This window comes from Nannospalax galili, unplaced genomic scaffold, assembly GCF_000622305.1.
Source record: "Nannospalax galili isolate Female #2095 unplaced genomic scaffold, S.galili_v1.0 scaffold1311, whole genome shotgun sequence".
Classification (NCBI taxonomy): domain Eukaryota; kingdom Metazoa; phylum Chordata; class Mammalia; order Rodentia; family Spalacidae; genus Nannospalax; species Nannospalax galili.
In genome coordinates, this window is record NW_008329527.1 from 1,192,081 (window position 1) to 1,214,912 (window position 22,832).

At 49.4% G+C, this 22,832-nt stretch overlaps 1 protein-coding gene across 1 annotated transcript in view; it reads right to left on the reverse strand.

The window, feature by feature from the left end:
• Nucleotides 1-6,105: 6,105 nt before the first annotated feature.
• Nucleotides 6,106-22,832, reverse strand: part of Kcnip3 (potassium voltage-gated channel interacting protein 3) — a 68,765-nt gene continuing 52,038 nt past the window's right edge. The window contains exons 2-8 of the mRNA XM_008838233.3: nucleotides 16,208-16,332; nucleotides 15,630-15,699; nucleotides 15,308-15,378; nucleotides 9,836-9,943; nucleotides 9,332-9,436; nucleotides 8,618-8,680; nucleotides 6,106-7,991 (exon numbers count right to left, since the gene is read on the reverse strand). Coding sequence (XP_008836455.2) covers nucleotides 7,944-7,991; nucleotides 8,618-8,680; nucleotides 9,332-9,436; nucleotides 9,836-9,943; nucleotides 15,308-15,378; nucleotides 15,630-15,699; nucleotides 16,208-16,332 — 590 coding nt within the window. The 3' untranslated portion in view covers nucleotides 6,106-7,943. The remainder of the gene's footprint in view (nucleotides 7,992-8,617; nucleotides 8,681-9,331; nucleotides 9,437-9,835; nucleotides 9,944-15,307; nucleotides 15,379-15,629; nucleotides 15,700-16,207; nucleotides 16,333-22,832) is intronic.

The window sequence follows — 22,832 nt, forward strand, 5'->3', positions numbered from 1 at the left end:
ATTTTTAAAGAATGAATGAATGAAGCAATGGGCAGGAATGAGGAGGCCTCTGCCAGCCCTCCCTTGCAACCTCATATTTTGCTTTTCCCACATACGCAGGACCAGGGAGTGGGCAGAGAAACAAGCCTGAGATCAGCTCTTCTCCCTTGTGGGCCCCATTTGCTCTGCCCAGGAGAAACTTCTGCTTAGGGCTGGGAAAGTTTGTCAACAAAGTAAGGAACTCCAGGGTTTCGCAACTCTAGTTGGCTGTCAGGAACTTAGTGATGACCTGCTCTTCGGGGCCTTATTTTTAGTTTCTCGATGTTTTACTGTATTTGGTGATTTTTCAAAACTGGAAAAACGTGATGCCTTGCGCTGTGTTCCTGAGAGGAAGGGGGAGGGAGGAGGGCGGGGAGGAGAGGAGGCAGGGCAAGGACGCCAGGGGAGCGTTCTGGGGCGTGGGGTGCTCAGGCCAAGGAGGCCCACCCGGCCCTCCTCCAGCAGCACTGCCACTGCCTCCCCAGTGTGTTTCTGCAACCCTGGCCCCCTACGTTCACATGTCACATCGTCGTGGCTCCTGCGTGCAAGGCGCTCTCTGTTTGGTAGCATCCCCCGTCCCCGCCCGCCCGGGCCACTAGAGTCTGGAAAGCACATTGACCTTGACATTAGCAGTTGAGCATTTTCCAGCTAGGAGCGCCGAACATCCAGTTCCAGCCGTCTGCGTGGGTGGGTGGGTAAAGTCCAGAAACTGGGAAGGAGGCACTTAAGGTACAGTAGAACTTGAGTTCAAAGGCTCAGCTGCCCACCCGCATCTTGGCGACTCTCTGTGTCTGGGACAGGACCATCTCCCTCCCTGGCTCCATTCTCTCGCGTGGAGTGACAAAACGGCAGCAAATGCCCAAGGCTTTGGAAGCCAGTTTCGGATGGAGCCTCCTTTCCCAGCATGTTCAGCTATAGGGCTATCTGGACCTCATTGGCTGTAATCACATCGGGTACTCATTGCTCAACCAATCACGATGGCCCAGGAAAGGGCGTGCCAATTGACTTAGGCCAGGAGGTGAGGGCCTCCAGGAAACTCCATGTATGGGAAGCAGAGGGGAGTCTCTGCTGGGACAATGTGGAGCCTACTACCAAAAGAGGGCAGATGATAGGGGAGGCAGAAGACTGGCCCTATCAGGGGGCTTTTCCCTTGTCCCCAGTGGACATGGGCAACAGAGAAATTCCTAGAGGCCTTCTATTGAAAATATAATAAGGGAGCCATAGGAAAGCTTCATAATGCTCACAGTTTTCAAGGGTTGAACAGAAGAACATCTGAACAGAGGCATGTAAGGCTGGGGCAGGTGGGAGGAAAGCTGAGTTCCAGTAAGAGGAACAGATAGAACACGCAGGTGCCCAGCCACTGCCCTGGAGCCCAGTTTTTAAGGCTGACTCCCTCAGTAGACCTGGCAGTTGTCTAGGAAGTGTGGGTTGGATGGTCCACTTTGGTGCCACCATCCCCCGGGGAAAGGGCTGCACCCAGGGTCTGCTCAGCACGTGGCCCTCTCCAGATTCTGGGGTTGTGTGTGAGAGTCAATTGCGGCAAGGATCTTCCCCAACATCTTGGCCCTCTTCAGGCACAGGATACTGGCCATACTGGCTGAGGCCTCAAACCGCAGGCCATTTTCTCTGTGTTGCCTGGGCCCCACCTGTCCCAGCCCCACTCTCATTGGCCTTTGAACCACAGGTGCTCCTTCTGCAGACAAATAGACTCAGCACATTCCCTTCATAAGCAGCTACTTAGGTCAAAGTCCAAGTGACTGAAGCTGGTCTTTGGGGATGGCTGGTCTTTGATGCTCCCCTAACAGAGGGACCTAGGATCCACTTTGGCTGGCAGTAGATATAATACAGGGACTCGGGGACTTGTTTGGGGCAGGGAAGTCTGATGTGGCAATGGAAACATGGAGAGCCCCATCCAGGATGCAGAGACCTGGATCAAGGCGGGAGAGGGTGTCTCAAAGCTGTGCCTACTCAGGAGCCCTGTGCCCATCTGGAATGTGTACCAGTAAAAAGGCTTCCCAGCACTCTAAACATGTGCCGCAAATACTTCCTGTGGAGAAGGAGGCCTCATCATTGCTTTTAGTCTGTTTACTCTTACTTTTATTTGTGTGTGTGTGTGTGTGTGTGTGTGTGTGTGTGTGTGGTACATGCATCCATCTGTGTGCCTGTGGAGGCAAGAGGTTGACTTCAGGAGTCCTTTTCTATCTGTCTCCACCTTATTTTTCAACACAGGATCTCTCACTGAACCTGGAGCTCACTGATCGGCTAGTCTGGCAGTTCAGCCAGTCCTCTGGATTCTCCTGCACTGGGGTTACAGACCTGCCATCTCACCCAGATTTATATCTGGGTGCTGGGATCCAAACTCAAGTCTTCATGCTTGTGCATCAAGCTCTTTACCCACTGAGTCATTGTCTCCAAACCTACTCTTGTTTTAGTCAAAGTTAGGCAGGTTCTCTTTCCTCATCCTTGACGAGTGTGATCTCCCCTGTGTCCCAACTACCTTCCCCATCATCTAAATTACAGCCTTGGACTTCTCTCGCTGCCCTCTGGTGTCCTGAGTTCCCTGAAAGCAGAGATGGGCTTATTCATCATGGTCTCCTGGTGGTGTGGCCTAGGTATGGATGGGGTGTGATAAATGAACACGAAGCCTTCCTTGATTTAGATCTTGGAATTCGACTAGAAAGGGCAGAGAGAGGTTACTGTCTGGACTGCTTGTTGGGAATGAGGCAGAAGCCCCAGGCGGAGCCAACCAGCAATAATTAGACATGAAGAAACATCTGCAATCTTAGAGGCTCCTGCAGATGTCGTGAACTTGAAGGACAAAGGCAGGTACTGATATTTCTGAGGACTCTAGGCCACTGAAAAGTCGGGCTCTAGAGTCCTAAGATTGCAAAAAACCCCTCCTTCAAGAGGGAGGGTGTGGGTGTTTTGAAGTTCAGTCCAGTAAGAACCTCACCTCTTTGAAACTGGGTCTTAGAGGCTTCCTTCCAAGTGTGTCCACAGACCATTGTCTCCTTCCTGCCTCCTGGACCCTCCAGAGGCCCAGTCATGTCAGGCATAAGGAGTTCTCAAGCTTTTTTTCCTCTCGGCACTTTAAATGCCTACGTGGTTGTGTATATTACAAGTTATGTATGTCTTAGTTAATAAAATAGTGTCTCCTCTCCCCAGCACCCAGTTTGGTTTATTCTGAGTACATGTGTGGAGTTGTTTCTTGATATACTCCGTACTTTAAAAATTAAAAAAAATTAAAACCTAAGGAGGATGAGGCAGAAATGGGAAAATGTCTTTGGGACTTTGAAGGAAATGACAGTTTCCCTTCCAAGTCTTCCCCAGGGACCCCCAAGTCAGAGAAGAGGATAGAGTGTGGAACAGTCTCCCCCTGGTGGTCGGTAGAGGACACACCACTCAGAAGTGCAGGCAGATGATGGCTTTGGTGGAATGCCATGAGAAGTTGGGGACCCTTTATATGGCAGACTGGTCATTTCTCTAGGAAGCTATGGAGTGGGACCTCACTTTCCCCATTCTGTGTTATCAAGGTAACAAGAGGCCTTGATAAGCTATGATGGGGTGGAGAATGCAGGCCAAGCCCATGGTCTGTGCTTGCTCTGGGCCCTTTTTCTTGCCTGGGCTAGATAGTAAAGGGGTGTTACGAGGGTGAAATGTGTGGATAAGGAGTCACTGGCTGTGGACTGACTGATGTGGACTGCCTCTCCCTAGGTGGCTGGTCCCCATGTGAGCTTTGGAATTACTAGGGAAACTGGAGACCATCCTGGATTTATTTCGAAGACCTGCAAGCTCCTTCTAAAAGGTGTGTCCTCTCTGATGGTTTGTTGATGTGAGTTATCCTTCTATAGAAAGAAAAAAACCCCATGAAGATGTCAGTGCATAGGAAGGAAAGACACACACATCTATTAAGAGGCTACTGAGGATGAGGCCAGCGGGAGCTACATGTGACACCTTGTCTCAATAAAATAAATAAATAAATAAATAAATAAATAAACTGCTTTATCAAAGTAGCATGATCAGAAAATTTTTGTTCAGATAAGGAAATTGAGGCTCAGTGACATTATACCCAGGATGAGACAGAAAGTTCCAGAATGGAAGCATGGGTCTTCTGCCCTAGATGTTATATGGCCTAGAGGCCTGGTAGGTCTTAAGGAGTTACTGGTGATATGTATTGGAGACATAGTTATTCTCTGCCCTAACAGCAGAGGGGAGGGGACAGAGAGCTTTTCTTCAATGGGCTCATACCCATCAACCTGGGCATTTCTCACCCAGCCTCTGTGTTGACAGTGGAGCAGGAGTGGCACCCAGAGCAGGTTGATTCAGCCTTGACACCTGTCCCAAGGGGCAGTCAACCATAGGCTGACAAGAAGCCCAGCAGAGGGCAGCCCCCTTGAGAAGCAAGGATAGTGTTTGTTTGAAATAGGTCTCATTGTGTAGCCCAGGCTGGCCTGGAACTCATGGTTTATTCTCCTGCCTCAGCCTCCTAGGTGCTTAGATTCCAAGTGTGAGCAACCATATTCAGCAGGAAGTACTTATAACAGTTTGTTCCTCTGGAGAGGGTGACCTTCAGAAAGAAAGAGGAACCTGTGGGAGCAGGAAGACATTGCCCATGATGTCGACAGAGGTAGAGCGCAGCCATAGTTCATGGAAGCAGTGTTTGGGGCTCCTGTACACCAGGTCACAGGAAGGCCTGACCCCACTGTTGGGTTGAATGCCCTGTGCTCATGTAGTACAGGCTATCTATGTGTGCCTCTTTCACAAGGAAAGAAAGTGAGGTGCTGAGTCTGTGCAACTTCCTCAGGGTTATATAGCAAACTGGCTCCACAACCTCTAACCTCCCTGTGACTGTCACAGGGGAGTCTGGGATGCTGCTGGCTGCCCTGTGTGTGCACTGGAGGCCCACTCAAGACCCTGTGGGGTTACATCACACTCTTCACCTCGTATAGCCCACTCCTCCATCTGCTGTCCAGTGGGAGCCACTTGCAGGGTTCCAGGCATCTCTATCACCTCTCACTCCACACACCTATCTGTTCAGCCGCAAGCAGCCTCCTTCCCTATCCTCTAAGCCCTTCCCAGGCAGAAACCAACAATCCCTCTGCTGTGCTATACACATAAACATAATTTTGGGGGGTCTTTTTTGAGGCAGGGTTTCTCTGTTGCCCCAGCTGGCCTGGAACTCGCTATGTAGATCAGGCTGGCCTCAAACTCACAGAGATCCACCTGCCTCTGTCTCCCGAGTGCTGGGGTTAAAGACTTGCATTACCACACCCAGCCTAAACATATATTTTTAAAATGTTTTGATGTATTTGTTTTATTTTATGTGTATGAATGTTTTGCCTGCATGTATATAAGGGTAACTGTGTCATGTAATGTCTGAGGAGACCAGCAAAGGGCATCAGATCCCCTGGAACTGGAGTTCCGGATGGTTGTTAGCTACCATGTGGGTGCTGGACCTGAACCCGGGTTATTTGCAAGAGCAGCCAGTGCTCTTACGCACTGAGCCATCTCTCTAGCCCCTACGTTTGTTTTGAGACAAGGTCTTATGTAGCCCAGGCTGGACTCAAACTAGCCATGTTTTCCAAGGATGACTTTGAACTTCTGGTCTTCCTGCCTCTACTTCCTGAGTGCTGGGATTACAGGCATGTGCTACCACACACAGTTTATTCAGTGCTAAGGACTGAACCCAGGGCTTTGTGAATGCTAGGAAAGAAGTCTACCAACTGAGCGCCATCCTCAGTCATTTTGTGCTTCCTTCTGCCTCACAACCTGCTTTCCCTAGCCAAGGGATACCCAGAAGTGACTTCCTGAAAGTGGGAAGAAAAATGATCCAGGGATGAAATGTAATGCCGACTGCAGCCTCCTGTGTGCGCGACTCCAGCACTGGAGCTTCTGCAGGTCCCCAGGGCCCTCAGTGAACATCATTTCTTCCTGGCTTGCTCAGCCTCAGCGAGATCACACTTGGAGCCTGAGAGTTTCAGGGTGTTTCTTCCCCTAAAGTCATCACTGGCACAGCTAACAGCAGCAGGAACAGACTTGCTGATTGATGCTCAGAGTTGAGATAAAGCTGAGGAGTCTGTCTCCTTTGTCAAGGTTATTTTATTAAAATATATAGGACTGAATATTGGTGGGCGCTGAGACAGGAACCACCCTCCCAGGCTGCATCCAAGGGAGACGCTTCTGCCATGCAGACATGCAGCCAGTCTGTGTCCCTGCATCGGGGACAGATCCCTCCTGGTTAGACGTGTGGCCAGAGGCCAAGGGGAGGGGTTGGGACATGGTGGTGACCGTCTCCTGTGGCCTTGACTTCTCACAATCAGAGGGACCCCAGTTGGAAAGGCCAGGCTGGGGTGGGGGAGATCCCTGAGCCAGGGAAAGCTGATGTCCTCTGGAGTAAGGTAGGGGGACCCCCGTCAGGCTGGAGATGAGGGGGTCAGTGCAGCCCTGAGGGGGTCCACCTGTGTATGGGGGCCTCCGCTATCCTGCATTTCTTCTGAGGACCTTGCTTATCCCGGGGCTGGACTCCTGGGGACACCCATAGATTCCCAGAGCCAGGCATGAGCAGAGATTGGGCTGTAGCTGATGGAATGTATTGTGTGGGCATGTTCCTCATAAGGGAACATGCTGCCTGGGACTCAGTCCCTTCTGGAGGAGATCTGGTAGGTGGGAGCAGCTCTTTCTCTTCTGTTGACCTGCTGGCTGGTCACAGGCCCCTCCAGCCCTCGTGGCTAGCCCCAGTTTCAGGGTAATGTGGACTCCTATCCTCAGGGCAGAGCCCAGGTAGACAGAGTCTCCCAGGTTTGTGCTTTAGAATGTTGGTGAGTTGGGCTGGGAAAGGGCTGTAGGACCCCAAGGCCCTGAGACACAGGGTGAACTCCTGAGCATCTTCTTCAGGCCACCATGTCAGGGCTGCTGGGACCCAGGCCTCACCCCGCCAGGGGCTTTGCCTTCTCTTTGGGCATGGCCTGAGCTGCTGGGTGTTTGTGCTTTTTGTACAGGTTAGGATGAGCCTGTTCAAGGGCAGCCACAGAACCTCTGCTAAGCCACCGTGCCAAGGGACTAGGTGGCGGGTGACCAGGGAAGAGGAGAGGGAAGCCCCCTTCCAGGCCCCTCTCATTACAGTTCAGGCTCCCTGTTTGCCAGTCTCTGAGCCATGTGGCCTCTTCCCAGAACCTAAGAGGACCTTGGGGAGGACAGTCTGGTGCTAGGGCAGAGAACCCCATCTCCCACATTCCCATCAACCAGTCATCTCTAGTTAATTAATGGTGTAGACAAATGGTTCTCTCAGGTTTTCCCATCCTGAGCTTGAAGGAGGACACAGCCCAGTGGCCCCTCACCATCCAAGCTTGCCCCACAATAGGTGGCCTGGCCCAGAGGTTCCAGACCCCAGTCAAGCATTAGGAGGACACAGCAGACTCCGTTACCACCTCCCCACTAGTCTGCCCCTTCCTTCTCTGCCCCTCCAGATTTCTGGGAGCTTTCTAGGAACACAGGTCCATGGACATGGAATGGCCTGATCCCTCAAGTGGTAGAAAGGACACAAGGGACCTTTGTTTTGGAGATTGGGCCCTCTTAGGCCCTGAGCCCCTTCTGGGTAACATTTAGGCAGGTCTGGCCACCCTCTGCCAGGCCAGAGGGACTGTATGTGTGCTTGTGTGAATGTGTGTGTGTGTGTGTGTGTGTGTGTGAGAGAGAGAGAGAGAGAGAGAAAGAGACAGAGAGACAGAGAGAGACAGAGACAGAGACAGAGACAGAGACTGAGAGACAGCGAGACTGTGTCTGTGTGTCTGTCTTGGGAGCAAACTGCTCACATTTTTGCAAATATATTAGAAAAACATTTCTCATGGAAGCTGCCTGCTCCTGGCAGGATTGAGGTTTCTCTGAGGGGAGTGGCAATGGCTACCTAGGGTCCCCTCCCACATGTCCTAGATGACGTTCTCGAACAGCTGCATGGAGTTCATAATGTTCTCATCCTGCATGGAGAGAGGAGAGGCTGGTTAGGAACTGGGGACAGAGTCAGGGTAGTGTGAACCCCAACCCCACCTGAGCAGATTCCTATCAGGAACCATGTGTCACTGGGTGGATGGGGTACTGAGGAGAAGAGGTGCAGAGGATGGAGGAGTAGCCAGTCTCATAGCCCAGGTGGCAAAGCATAGTCTGTCTTCTACTCCAGGACTGACCGTCAGGGCCTGGCCATGACTGATGGACAAAGACCTCCTGGATGAAGGTCAGGACAAACGCCAGGAGTGGTCAAGAGGTTACTCTGGGCAGGAGACATTGGTGTGTGTGTGTGTGTGTGTGTGTGTGTGTGTGTGTGTGTGTGTGTGTCTGTGTGTGTGTGTGTAGAAAGAGAGAGAGAGAGAGAGAGAGAGAGAGAGAGAGAGAGAGAGCCTAAAAGCCCAAAGAAGAGTCCAAGCCCTAATGTTACCTACCTTCTGACAGGTCTCCAGAAACTCATCAATGGTCACTACTCCGTCCTGGTTCCGGTCCATTTTCTGTAACCCAAGCCACATCCAAGGTGAGTCCATCCCCCTCAGGGCCTTTCTGACTCCAAGAGCCCAAAAGCCCAAAGAAGGCTCCAAGCCCTAATGTTACCTACCTTCTGACAGGTCTCCAGAAACTCATCAATGGTCACTACTCCGTCCTGGTTCCGGTCCATTTTCTGTAACCCAAGCCACATCCAAGGTGAGTCCATCCCCCTCAGGGCCTTTCTGACTCCAGCCTGAGGCTATTGCTAGGGGGTGGAGGGAGTGAAGGTCTTCCAATCCAGCTGGTCCTTCTATCTCCCACTTTCCCCAGCCAACTCCACCCTTGGCTACCTTCCTTAGCATCTCCTCAGGTGGCCTGATCAGTGGCCTCCCTCCTGGTTCATCTTGGCTTAACTTTCTGGCATTCTCTCTGTGCTCATCTGACCCCCTCACCTTTGGGACAGCCAGGTCAACTAAGGCACAGGATGGCCCAGGTGAACATGGAACCTTTGTTTCCCAGCCCTTCCAGACCCCATGGACTGAATGGAAGCAACTTCAATGCCACTCTGGTTGAGTGGAAGTAGGGAAGTTTGTGCCAAAAATGCTCTGGAAGGCACTAGAACACTGGCTAGGGCCAGCTGTCTATGAACTTGGGAACCCAGAGTAACTCACTCTGCAGAAGAAATTCCCTGAGGTGGAGCTGGGGTTTCCTTCACTCTTCAGGGGACTCTGACCACTGAACAGGGTGGGCAGCCCCAGCTGCACCTCCTCAAGTGTAGTGGGGAGGCTCCATGAGGGTAAGAGGCTTGCTGGGGCTGCCCCCTCCCCCAGCCTGGCTCACACACCTGGAAGAATCTCTCCACATGCTCCAGGGGTGCGTCCTCCCGCAGGATGGGGTAGGTGTGGCGGCCCATCATGTCGTAGATGGACTTCATGATGGCCAGCATCTCCTGGAAGACAGAAGGCCACATAAACTACTGCAGGAATGCTTTGGGGCTTTGAGGACCCCAGCAGAGGGTCACCAAGGGCTAAGGCCACTGCCAGGGCAGTGGTGAGTGAGTCAGAGGGGCCTTGGAGCCAGAGAGAGTGAGCTGAACCCTTGGTCCACCCAGCTGGCTTCTGACTCCAAGGAAAAGGTGGAGAATTTTTATGTACCAATTTCCAAAACAAGAAGCTATAGCAACTATTTCAGACAAAAACGCTTTGACCAAACCATATTATCTGTGGGACTATGTGGTGAGGGCCCAAGATAGGGCTAAGAGTCAACAAGACTGGCATCAGGGGAGAAGGGAGGCAGAGAGGCCAGGAGCACAGGAGAGGGGGCACAGGCAGGCCTGCTGACTCAGTACCTCTTTGGTGATGTAACCATCCTTATTAATGTCATAGAGATTGAAGGCCCACTTGAGCTTCTCATGAACCGTCCCTCGCAGCAGGATGGAAAGTCCGACCACAAAGTCCTGCAGAGGAAAGGGGAGGGTGAGGAGTGACAAGCCAAGGCTGGTGGACTTTTTACCTCACTGTGTGGCTCCGACTGAAAGTCACACTTCTGCAAATGAGGGTCCTCCACAGCAGGGTGGCAGACAGTGCCCGTTCAGGTGGACAGCTTGTGAGTGTATGTGTGTTAGGTTGTGTGCCCTTATGCATGTGAACATATGTAAACTCCTGGAATGTTTGAGGGTCAAGCCCTCCCTTCTCCAGATGATCTTCTTGGGCTGTTCTGAAAGAAAGGGGCTGTCCTGGTGAAGTAGAGGTTGGGGGTGTCCTGCTGTAGAAGAACAGGGTCAAAACACAAAGGACTCAGTCCCTACTCTGGTCTTAGGCTTTCTGGCCACGAGGAAGCCTGTACCACTGGAAGAAGGAAAGACCGAAAAACCAGAAAAGCAATTTGGAAGGAACATAACATTCCAGGAAGAAAAACTAAAAAAAAAACAACTAGATCCAGAGGTTTGAAAACTTGTATCCCTTAAAATAAGAACATATATATATATATATATATATATATATAGAGAGAGAGAGAGAGAGAGAGAGAGAGAAGAGAGCAGGAAGAGTTCACAGGGATCAAAAACAACAAAGGAAGGTTTGGCGGAGTAGGATGAAGAGAAATGGATGAAGGCAGAAGAGACAGGAGCAGAGAAGAGGAGCCTGGCCTACTCTAGAGGAGACAGCTCAGGACATCTGGAGCTCCAGGCAGAGACAGAGAAAAAGCTGGAAAGCAGGTCAGATGCCCCACCCCCACCCCAGGGCTGGCACCATGTATAAGATCAGCTGCCCCTGAACCCACAGATACAGGTCCTAGTGAGGCTTAGCCAAGCTGGCTGCCAGGAGAGCGCTCTACAAGCTTCCAGAGAAACACAAAGCCAACTGGGAAAACCAGTCAATATCAGTCATTCATCCATCCATCCATCCAGCCATCCATCCATCCATCCATCAGTTATCTATCCTTGTCAATCATGTCCTGCATACCTGATCAGAATCAGCTGGTAGGGCCTGTTAACCAGCAGCCCTGGAAGAACAAAGCCTGCCACAGTTCTAGTATGTCTAACACAGACAAGGGAGGAAGGACCAAAGACAGGTCTGGATACCCAGAAGCTCAAAAGTCACCTCTCCCATGCTCTTTCCAAGGAAGCTGCTGGAAGATGTACATTTGAAAAGATAGCAAAGCAAAGAGAGAGATAAGGGGTTCCAAAACTAGGGGACCTGACCCAGGGGAGGGAGGAAGAAGGTCTGAGAGGGTACCCAGCTCTGATGGAGTCTGGGCCAGAGGGGAGGGGTTCCATCCTATAGGAGATGCCAGACAAGAGCTTAGGGTGGAATGAATGATGACGTCACAGACTACCTGGTGGAGGGGTCATGGAACAATTGCTAACTGGGTAAAGTAATCATGTATGCAGGGGAGGAAGACATAATGGCAGTCCACTCCAAGGCTCTGCTGGGGATCACATGCCATCAGATAAACAGGGTCCTATTCCAATCTGAATCCTGCAGTCTGTTGGGAAGAGTAGGGAGTGGGAAAGGTGTGTGCTCAGGGAGGCCTGGCATACAGATCTAAAGGGGCAGACATGGAGAGCCACTGGGAGACATGGAGGCAAATCCTGACAATCGACTAGACCTATAGGAGGTGATCACCCAGTCTCCACAAAACCCACCCTGTCTGTCTACTGGTCGTGAAAACATGTCTAGGAGAAACAAGGTGACATTTCGTACATTCCTAAGCTTGGGAAATGATTACCAAGTGAGAGTGTGGTTTACATGAGCAGAGAAGATTCAAAGTCAAACCAGAGGCCATACCCCACATCCTTCTCAGATGGACCACTGGAGGGTGCTAGCACCCTCTTCCTGTCTTGGGTTCTAGAAGCCTTCAAGCTCAGCCATGCAGCCTGTGGACTGTCCTTGCCAGGCCTCTGGAGGGCCTCATCTGTAAAGGTGAGCAGCATGGTTCCATGTGGGACCACAAGTCTTAACTTCTTGTTCTTAATCTCGAGGAAGAAGAAGGCTGTTACATCCCCACGGCTCCTCTTTTCTGTCCCCAAAGAGGTAACCAGGACATATACAGGTTTTCAGGCCAAGACTCCAAGGATGTACATGAGGGTGGCTGGCAGAGCCCAGAATGGATATTCAGGGAGCTGAGTAAGGGCTGAGGGTGTCTATAGCCTTCAGGCCTGCCCCAAGGTGTCTACAGGGCTGCAGACCTGCCCCAAGGTGTCTACAGGGCTGCAGGCCTGCCCCAAGGTGTCTAGGCTGTTACATCCCCACGGCTCCTCTTTTCTGTCCCCAAAGAGGTAACCAGGACATATACAGGTTTTCAGGCCAAGACTCCAAGGATGTACATGAGGGTGGCTGGCAGAGCCCAGAATGGATATTCAGGGAGCTGAGTAACCTCCAAGGTGTCTACAGGGCTGCAGGCCTGCCCCAAGGTGTCTACAGGGCTGTAGTCCTGCCCCAAGGTGTCTACAGGGCTGCAGGCCTGCCTCAAGGTATCTACAGGGCTGCAGGCCTACCCCAAGGTGTCTCTAAGGCTGCAGGCCTGCCCCCAAGGGGTCTACAGGGCTGCAGGCCTGCCCCAAGGTGTCTATAGGGCTGCAGGCCTGCCCCCAAGGTGTCTACAGGGCTGCAGGCCTGCCCCAAGGTATCTATAGGGCTGCAGGCCTGCCTGTGATGACAGCTGACGGTGTTCACATCATGGCTAGGGATGCCCAATTGGGCAATAGCAAGGAAGCAGTTACTGGGGGACGAGGGGAGACAGTATAGAGAGGTGAACACACCTTCCAGACCTATGTTGGCCTCACTCTCCAAATGAGCAGCTTGGCCAATGCCTCAAGCAAGCTGGGTGGCCTGCTCTATGCTGGGTACCCAGGAGATGCCCACAGTTACAGTTACAGAATTGTTTGGATAGCTTTGTGCCTCTCTGGTAAAATGAATTAGCTGAATTAGAAAGGACCTGTGTGGCATGGAGTGTTAAGACACATCTGTGCCCAGCACTACCCATAGTGGGCAGAGGGCAGGCAGATCTCAGAGCATCCATGAAGGTAAGACCAGATGGGGCCTGGGACCACAGCCACTCAGGTCTGCTGAGGTTTGCTAATTTCAGTGTTTTGTGGTTGTTGTTCTCATATTGTCAAGGGATGGAAAGTCATAGTATGTTTTCATGCCAGTAAACTCTAATTAATAGTAGCTTGTCAGAGTTTATATGAAAGGATTGACGTTATGGTAAGTACTGGCAAGCTGACTTAGCTTTCATTTTAAGGGCATATGGAAGGTTCCAAGTCTGGTGGTGTGTTGAGCTGTATCTGCTGGAGCAGCTTCTGCACCTCCTGCCAGAGTAGATCTTTCTAGACTTGTGGGATCCTGGCCTGTTGGCTGGGGTTGTGGGGATATTCCTTCCTCCCTTCTAGCAAAAGACTTTCCACTGTAGAGCACCACAACCGGGAAGATTCTCAGGGGACCCTGCTGAAGCCAAAAAGCCCATTTCATATGCAGAGAAGTCCATGGAAGGCTCTGGAAGATACCAGTGCCGGATGACTTGAGAAGAAGCCGGAGCCTCCATTTCAGCCACTGATGCACGCTGCTTCCCAGACACCCCACCTGCTACCAGAGCTTCCCTGTGAGGACGTGGAAGTGATGACCACAGGAGTGGGAGGAAACCATGATCTCCCAAGTTCCTGAACACAAGGGACCTTTAGAAGCTGCCTGATTGTTTCTTTTCTAAATAAGAAGGGCTCTCTCAAAAGGTCCTGGCCGGGCACCTCACACTGGATTCTCTCTCCTGTTTCTTCCAGAAATGTTTGTGGCCTCAGGCAGAAACCCCAGAAACTGGCCACAGAGGCCTGGGGAGGCCACACGGTTCCCTACTCAACTCCTGTACGTGTTGGCTTTTCTGTGTGTGATGGCTTTGGTGTTTCAGGTGTTACTGAAAATAAGAGATGACACCACTGGTGCACACACGGGCAATGGCCCTCAGGGGCTGACAGGGACTGTAGGCACAGAGCCAGGCCCAGGCTCCCCTGCCCATCCGGTGTGTCAGTGTGGCTGGCGCTGTGTAAAAATAACCTAGTGGCATTATTGACGAGTTATTATTACCCCGGAGCGGCCATCCATGGCCTTTCTGAGCTGTGAGCTTGCTTGGCTGCTTTCCTGCCAGCCGCCCTTGGCCTTGGAAGCCAAGCTTCGGCACTGATCGATCAGACTGATGCTCAGTGAGGTTTTCCTCTCCAAAGAGGTTTCAGCTTCTCTCCTGTAGCTATTTTTAGGGGCCTGGGCTCCACAGATGGGGCATCTCTCAAATAATTGTGTGTGGCCAGGCCTGAGAGGAACCCACGATGGCACTGCCCGAGGGGAGTCCAGGCTGTCTGGAGTGGTGTGGGGGTGGCTGTGGCCAGCTTCTCCCAATCTACTCTGGGTAACACTGGCCTTTACTCATAGTACCTTGCTGGGATGACCACCTGAGGCCCTTGAGCCTGGATGTTTCTAGCCTGTTCACTAGTAACAAGGAATATATTCTGCGACTAAGAGTTTGAAAATCCTTTGTTAAAGCTTGACCCCTTCTAAACCTTGACCACTTTTAGAGCCAGGTATAATGGCTCATGCCTGTAACCTTAGCACTCAGGAGGATGAGGCAGGAGGATTATGAGTTTGTGGCCAGTTTTGGTCTCAAAAATCAAAAACAAAGGCTGGTAAGATAGCTCAGTGGGTAAAGGCACTTGCCACCAAACCTGATGACCTGAGTTTGATCCTGTAGATCCACATGGCAGATCCTGTAGATCCACATTGAAATTCCTGCAAGTTCTTTGATTTCCAAACACATTGTGCCTCTTCCTCAATAAATGATTAATAATTTTTAAACTCCCCAAATCTTGATTTATTTAAAGAATTCAAATCCAAGCCAGGCGTGGTGGCGTACGCCTTTAGTCCCAGCACTTGGGAGGCAGAGGCAGGTGGATCTCTGCGAGTTCAAGGACGGCCTGGGCTACATAGCAAGCTCCAGGCCAGCTGGGGCTACAGGGAGACCCTGTCTCAAAAAGAAAAAAAAATTCAAATCCATGCTGGGTCACTGTTAGCTGAGGGTGTGTTTGCAGCTCCCCTGACAGAGTTGGCTTCCAACTCCCAGAATGGAAGAGAATGCTGAGACTGGGGCACCTGGACCCCTAAATCCAATTCCCTGGCCTTACTGGTCCCATCAGCAGCCCACTCATGTCCTGAGTGACAAGTCTACCACGGATGAGTCTGACTCGCCAACAGTGGCCTAAGAAGGTAGCAGTGGGGTGAGGAGATCACCCTGAAGGCCACAGGAGCAGGGCAAGGGGGAAGGGTCAACAGGGACCTACCTCGAAGTGGATGGCCCCATTCCCGTCAGCATCAAAGGCGTTGAAGAGGAAGTGTGCATAGGTGGTGGCATCTGGGGGTAGAAAGTGAGGCTGGGGTTGGGAGGACTGCCCAAAAGTCCGCCCCCACCTCACACAGTTCTGCCTGGACATTGCAGCTTCATCCCCAAATGGGAGCTCCCCTCTGGTGAGTCAGAGGCAGCAAAGGCCCTCCAAAATGCAAGGGGTGTCCAGGAAAGTGGAGTGGCAATAGGGTCCACTCCCCAGAGAAAGAACACAATCAGGGCTTTGGAAGAGTGGAGGAAGGCCTGGTCTTTGGACTCACCTCCCTGGGGGAAGAACTGTGAATAGATGAGTTTGAAGGTATCTTCATCCACCAGGCCTGTGGGACACTCCTGCAGTGGAAAGTCACCCCTTTTAGTGACCTTGGCCACCCCCAGCTTCAAGCTTGACTCCACAGGGCTCACCTCTCTCCACCCTCTGGAGGGATACCCTCTGCCTCAGGCACAGCTAGTCTCCACTGAGCCCTGGACCGGGGAAGGGGAAGCCTGCATAGGGCAGGCAAAAGAGAGACCAGAGAGGGTGGCAGAGGCTGGTCTCTTCATGCAAGCCTCATGCCCACACTGTCCTTCTTGGCACAGCTCTGGAGACTCAGACAGAAGAGCATGGTGGCTTTCAAAGTATCCATTTCTGTCCCCTGCCCCCCACCACCCTCTTTAGATAGCTTTTCCCACAAAATGTGAGCCCTGCACAGACACCCTTGGGACATTTACTATGCATTGGAGAAGTTTCTAGAAGATTCCCTGGACCAGGGTCCCTCCTTCCCAGGGAGTCAGGGACAGGGCTGTAGGGTGGGTCCAGCTCTCTCCAGGACCTCTGCTGGGGAGACAAGGGGGCACTCACATTTTTGAAGCCTCGATAGAGGGACTGCAGCTCCTTCTTGGTGAACTTTGTTTGGGCCTGCAGCTGGTCCAACCCCTCTGGCTGGTGGCGCACCGTGGACAGTTCCAGCTCACTGTCACTGCTGTCTGGAGGAGGACACAGACCCAGCAGGGCGAGAGACATGTGGTGTGGGCAGGTAGCAGGACATGGGCAGCAATAGAGGGTGGAGGGATCTCCTTGCCTGAATGTCGTGTACAGCCGGAGGCTGTACACTGACAGAGCAAATGGAGGGGCTGTAATGGAATGGCATGCTCAGGAATTGCACCTTCCAGATGTTCCACTCCTCCATGGAGTAAGTCCCTCTCCATTCGCGTCACCCTGAACACGCCCACTCCTCAGCCACACAGGAGATTCTTAGACTACCTCCTCCATGCAGCTCTCCCTGACCACTCCAAGAACGGGGTATCCCTCACAGTCTGTCCAAGCCAGGTGAGTGTAGGGGTGTTTTTCCCATTTCTATAAAACCAGCACATTGGAATGTGAACCATGGTTGCCTTGGTGGAGGTGGGACTTCCGGTATTCTTTCCTAATTAGGATTCTATTTTTTTACATTGTGCAAATTTCCTTTGAAGTGGCACGCATCACTTTCACAGTAAAAAACAAAACAAAACAAAGCAAAAAAAAATATAGGTAACTAAAGCTTTGCGTGAGAGAGCAAGGAGTGCCCACTCCTTTCGAGTGGCGTGTTCTCAGAACGCAGCGCCTTCCCACTGTCACAGGTATATAGACTCATTGTATTGCCACCTTGAAACAAGATGGGTCTGGGACTGCTGCTGCACCTCTCTCCCATCAGGGGACGCCCTCAGGACAGCTCCCTGCACTCCTCAGCCTGTGCCTGCCATGCTAAGCCTGGTCTCAGAAGCACCTGCTGTTTCCTGGGCCCATGCACATACCCTGATTCCTAGGCTTCTATGTTTCTGGTTTTTCCTCCCTGTCTTCTTCAGTGAGGGACGTTTCCCCACGCTCCTCCCAGTCCACCAGCCCCACTGCCTGCATGTTCCCTTCCACCTCGGTGATGCACTGCTCCTGTCCCTAGTGAAGGTGACCCCTCCATGTGGGCAGTGGGTCCTGGATCCTCTTGTGTACTCATGCCCAGGGCACCAACAAGTCTCCCAATCTTTTCAAAGTCTTTTCTGTCTGATCATTCCTGTCTTCACATGGATATACTGGGTTTTCTTTGGGGGGGGGTGATACTGGAATTTGAACCCAGGGTCTTGCACATACCTAGCGAGCATTCTACCATTGACCTGTACTGGAGTCCTGAACATACTGTTAAATCTTATAATCCTTTGTTAAACAAAGGCTTGATAAGCCATGTGTAAGCCAGCAATGCCACGCTGTATAACAGTCCCACATGCATTTGTCCCCAGCTAAGGGTGCATGTGTGAGTGTGTGTGCATGGATGCTACTATAGCTACTAGACCACAAATTGGTGGTCTACCACAGTAGCATAGGCAAGCAGATATGGAAGACACAGCTCAGGGAGAAACCTTTAGTGGGTGACATGCACAGCGCTGCATATATGGATATCTAACCAAGGGTTTCCCTTGATTTCAAGGCCGACTTCTCAAATTGGATTATAAAATAAAACCCAGAGGTATGTTGTCTATAAACAAAATACCCTAACTATAAAAGCACACAATGATTTAGATTAAAAGGAGGAAGAAAGGACAAGAAAGACATTTCATGATGAGATGAAGATCATTTCATCCAGAAGACCAAATAATCTGAAATATATAACTTAATTGATGATAGCTTTAAAATACCTGAAGCCAAAAGAATAATAAACAAACAGAAACAAAGAAAAATGAAAACTATAGGAAGAAAAAGATAAAGCAGGGTCATAGTTAAAGATCTGAACATTTTCAGCAAATGACACAAGTGGTTATAAAAGATTCAGAAGCTACCAACCAATTTGATCTAATTAATATTTATAGAACACTATACAGCAGTTGTACAATACACATTACTTTCAAAGCCCATCCTGCGGTTGATACAATATACCAGATATTAGGACATAAAACAGATCTGACCACAATGATAATAAGTTAAAATTCCAACAACAAAACATTTAGAAAAATCTCAAGTGCTTAGAATTGAAACAATACACTTCTCATGAACTTAAGGAACAGAGAAGAAAATTACAAGGTAAATTTTTAATTGTGTGATGGCAAAGAAACAGCATGTCAAGATCTGCTGGGTGCAGGTAAGGCAGTGTCAAGAGGAACTGACATAGCCTTTAAAGTCCGTTATTAGGAAAGTAGATCATCAGCCATGCATGGTGGCCCATACATGCAATCTCAGCACTCAGGAGACCAAGGCAGGAGAATTGCTGTGAGTTCTAGGCCAACCTGGGCTACAGAGTAAGACCCTGTCTCAAAACAAAATAAACAAATAACAGAAACAAAACAAAACTCAACAACAAAAAAAGAAAAAGAACAGAAGATAGGTTAAAAACCAATAATGCAAGCTTCTAGATCTGAGCTTTTCAGAATCTAGAAAAGGCAGAGCATGGGCTGGAGAGATACCCTAGATGGTAAAGTACTTGCTGAGAAGGCATGAGATCTGGGTTCAATACCCAGAACCCAAATGAAAAAAAGATGTGGCATCAATGACATGTCTCAGTAGGTAAAGACACCTGCCATCAAGTCTGCCAACTTGAGTTCTAATCTGGGAACCCATGTGGGGAAAGGAGAGACCCCGACTCCTAAAAGTTGTCCTCTGACCTCCACTCACAGGCTGAGGCACATGCACACCCACACATACGTACAAATTAAATAAATAAAATGTAGTAGCGGTACTAGTAGTAATAATAATAAAAATAAAAGATAGGGATGGTGCCCACTCAGAATCTCAGCACCGGGGAGGTGGAGAGAGGCAGATCTCTGATGATCCAAAAGTTTCAGGCCAATGAGAGACCTTGACTCAAAAAACAAGGTAGGTGAGTTGTGGTAGGCCATGCTTTTAATCCCAGCACTCAGGAGGCAGAGGCTGGCAGATCTCTGTGAATTGGAGGCCCAAGGCCAACAGGGTCTACAGAGGAAGCTCTAGGCCAACCAGGGCTACATAGTGCATCCCTTTCAAAAAACTTTTTTTTTTTCAGGAAAAAAAGGTGAAGCCTGGCATGATGGCCCATGCCTTTAATCTCAATCCTCAGGAGGCAGAGGCAAGTGGATCTCTGTGAGTTCAAGGCCAGCCTGATCTCCATTGTGAGTTCTAGGCTGGCCAGGGCTACATAGTGAGACCCTGTCTCAAAAAACCAAAATTATTAAAATAAACAAAGCAAGCAAACAAAAACCAAAACCAAGGTGGGGGCCAAGGGGATGGCTCAGTGGGCAAGATGCTTGCAATGCAAGGCTGATGATCTGAGTTCAGATCCCTGGACCTTACATAAAAAGCCAGATGTGGTAGCACACATTTGTAATTCTAACACTCATGATGAGATGAGAGACAGTGACAGGAGAGTGGCCTGAAGTCTAGCAGGCTAGCCTAAGGACCACAGAACAGCAGGGAAACACAAGAAACCCCGCCTCAAAACAGGGTAGGAAGAAAGAACTGACTCCAAAATTGTCCTCTGACCTCCACATCTGTGCCATGACATGTACACCCACAAGAACACAGAGAGAGAGAGAGAGAGAGAGAGAGACAGAGAGACAGAGAGACAGAGAGACAGAGAGACAGAGAGAGACAGAGACAGAGAGACAGAGAGAGACAGAGACAGAGAGATAGAGAATAGCAAAACAATTCAAGCAAAGTAGAAGAAAAGACATGAATAAAAGGAAGGGCATCTCTCTGGAGGAGAGCAGGCATGGTGGCTCACACTTTATAATCCCAGCACTCAGGAGCCTGAGTCAGGAAGATTACCTCAAGTTCAAAGTCGGTCTGGACTATGGTTCCAGCCCCTGTCTTACAACAACAACAACAACAACAAATGGACTGGAGAGATGGTTCAGCAGATAAGAGCACTGGCTGCTCTTGCAGAAGACTTGGATTCTGTTCCTAGCACCCACATAATGGCTGACAATCATCCATAACTCCAGTCCCAGGGGATCTGATACCCTCTCTAGCTTCTGAGGGCATTGCATGCATGGTGTACTTACAAACATGCAGGCAAAACACTCATACACATACAAATAAAAGTAATAAATAAAAAGTTTTTTGGTCTTTTTGAGATAGGGTCTCCCTGTAGCCCCAGCTGGTCTAGAACTCACTATGTAGATCAGGCTGGCCTTGAACTCACAGAGATCCGCCTGCCTCTGCCTCCTGAGTGCTGGGATTAAAGGCATGCACTACCACGCCTGACTTCATAAATAAAAAATTTTAAAACAATAACAAAAAATAATGGTGATCAAAAATAAGAGTAAAGATCAATAGACAATAAAACAGCCAGGCGTGGTGGTGCATGTGATTCAAGCACTTGGGAGGCAGAGACAGGCAGATTTCTGTGAGATCAAGGCCAACCTGGTCTATGTAAGGAATTCCAGGTTAGCTGGGCTAAAGGGAGACCCTATCTCAAAAACAAACAAACGAACAAACAAAAACTTCAAACCAACCAACCAACAAATAAATGAAAGAGATAAATATAAGGACAAACACAATAAAATCACCGAGAAATTCAATAGTCTGGGAAACATATTTCTAATACATATATCTGAGGAGTGATTCATCTCCAAAATATGCAGTGAATTACTGCATTCCAGCAAAAATAGAACTAGTGACTCCAAAGTCAGCAAAAAACTAGGATCTTCCCCAAAAGAAGATCTGTAAATGGTCAGTGAATGCAAGAAAAGTTGCTTGATGGCATCAGTCCATCCACAGGAGAAATGCAAAAGAGTCAACGTAAGATGCAAACTACCATGTCAATGCCATGTCAGTGAAATCAATAGCACCAAATGTCTAAGGGTATGGAGCCGCTGGACCCATGCAGGGTTGTTGTAAGTATAAATGGGATAACCAGCTGGACCACTGCTTGGCAACTTCCTATAAAAGATACTGGATTTATGAACACAACAATATGGGATAAATGAAGATTTGTGGGGGGGGCTTTTTGAGTCAGGGTCTCCCTGTAGCCACAGCTGGCCTGAAGCTCACTATGTAGACCAAGCTGATCTTGATCTCACAGAGATCCACCTGCCTCTGCCTCTGGAGTGCTGGGATAGCCTTATTCTGAATAGTGTTCTCCGTTATAAAACTGAAAGCCACCCTATCAACAGAAGCATAGAAATGTGGCTCATTCATTATAATGGAATACTATGCTCTGTTTAAAATAACAGGGATCACTCATATACACAGCAACACAGAGACAAAAATGTTATGCTGAACAAAAAGGTCAGATGGTCAAGGGTTTATATGGTTTGGTTCCATCTATAGCTTGCTCTACCTGGACCACACTAATGGCTTTGTGCAAGGAAGCACTGTGGTGGGTGACTATTAGTAAGTTGCATAGAGTTGTCAAAATTCACTGGACTTAACCTTCCCTCCACAAACAACTTTAAAACTGGAGGATGAGGTGAGTGTTCTTGGGTTTGCATAATAGTACAGGGCTGCGGGCCTTGAAGGCAGGGAAACTGGGTCATCTCTAATGTGCCTGGACACACTTTCCAAACAGGGAAGGACATAAGGCATAGAGCTGTAGTCTCACTCAGCTGACAAGGAGCAATGCTAGGACAGGGGGAGCTTTCAGGGTAGGTCCTGAGCAGGAAGGCGCTGCATGGAGGGTGTCTCCAGAAGTCTGTGCGGGCATCCACCATGGTGCCATGACCATGAGCTGGGCTGTACATGCTCAGAATGAGACCCAGAGGAGAGCAGCTGCTGGAGATGGGGAGGTGGAATGAGGTGGAAGGAGAGGCATCTAAAAGGGTGTTTCAGAATCCACAAAGGGATAAAATCCAATGCAATGATGGGCAGCACTGGAGTACTGTCTCGGGCAGAATGGAGATGCCTCCCTCCTCCCCTAGCACCTCAGTCATTCAGCTGAGACGACACAATCATCATCATACTTTGAGAGGAAGGAACCAATCCTTGAGGGAGGGTGTGCTCACTAGTGAGTCTGAGAAATTTCACCTGAGAATTTTTTTTAATTGAAAATTTGAAATTTTAAAAAACTTTTTTAAATTTAATAACCACATGATTAGAAGCATTTCATTACAGCTTTAACATATTCAGTAACACATTCCAGAGCAAGGATACATCTCTTTCAAAGGTGGCTGTAAATTTTTAGGTTCACAGTTGAATTAATACAGTTATACAATATTGAACTCAGTATAAACCCTGTAAGACATAAAATTGAATGAGTTTTTACCCTTTAAAGAAGATTTCCATTTCAAGATATGCTGTTTCCCATATTTTTAATGCTACTAACACATGTTTGCACGTGTGTCTTTAATCTCTATGTATCTATCTGATTATTACTAGTCACAGTTGGTTACACTCGGATCCTTAGTACCTGAGCATGGATATAAAGTCATCAGGTAGATTTCAATGGTAATGTTTTTCACATCTATTAATTATTAAAGAGCAAATTTTTATGCTTTGAATAATTTTTTTAATTTTTAATAACTACATGATTAGAAGAAGCATTTTACTC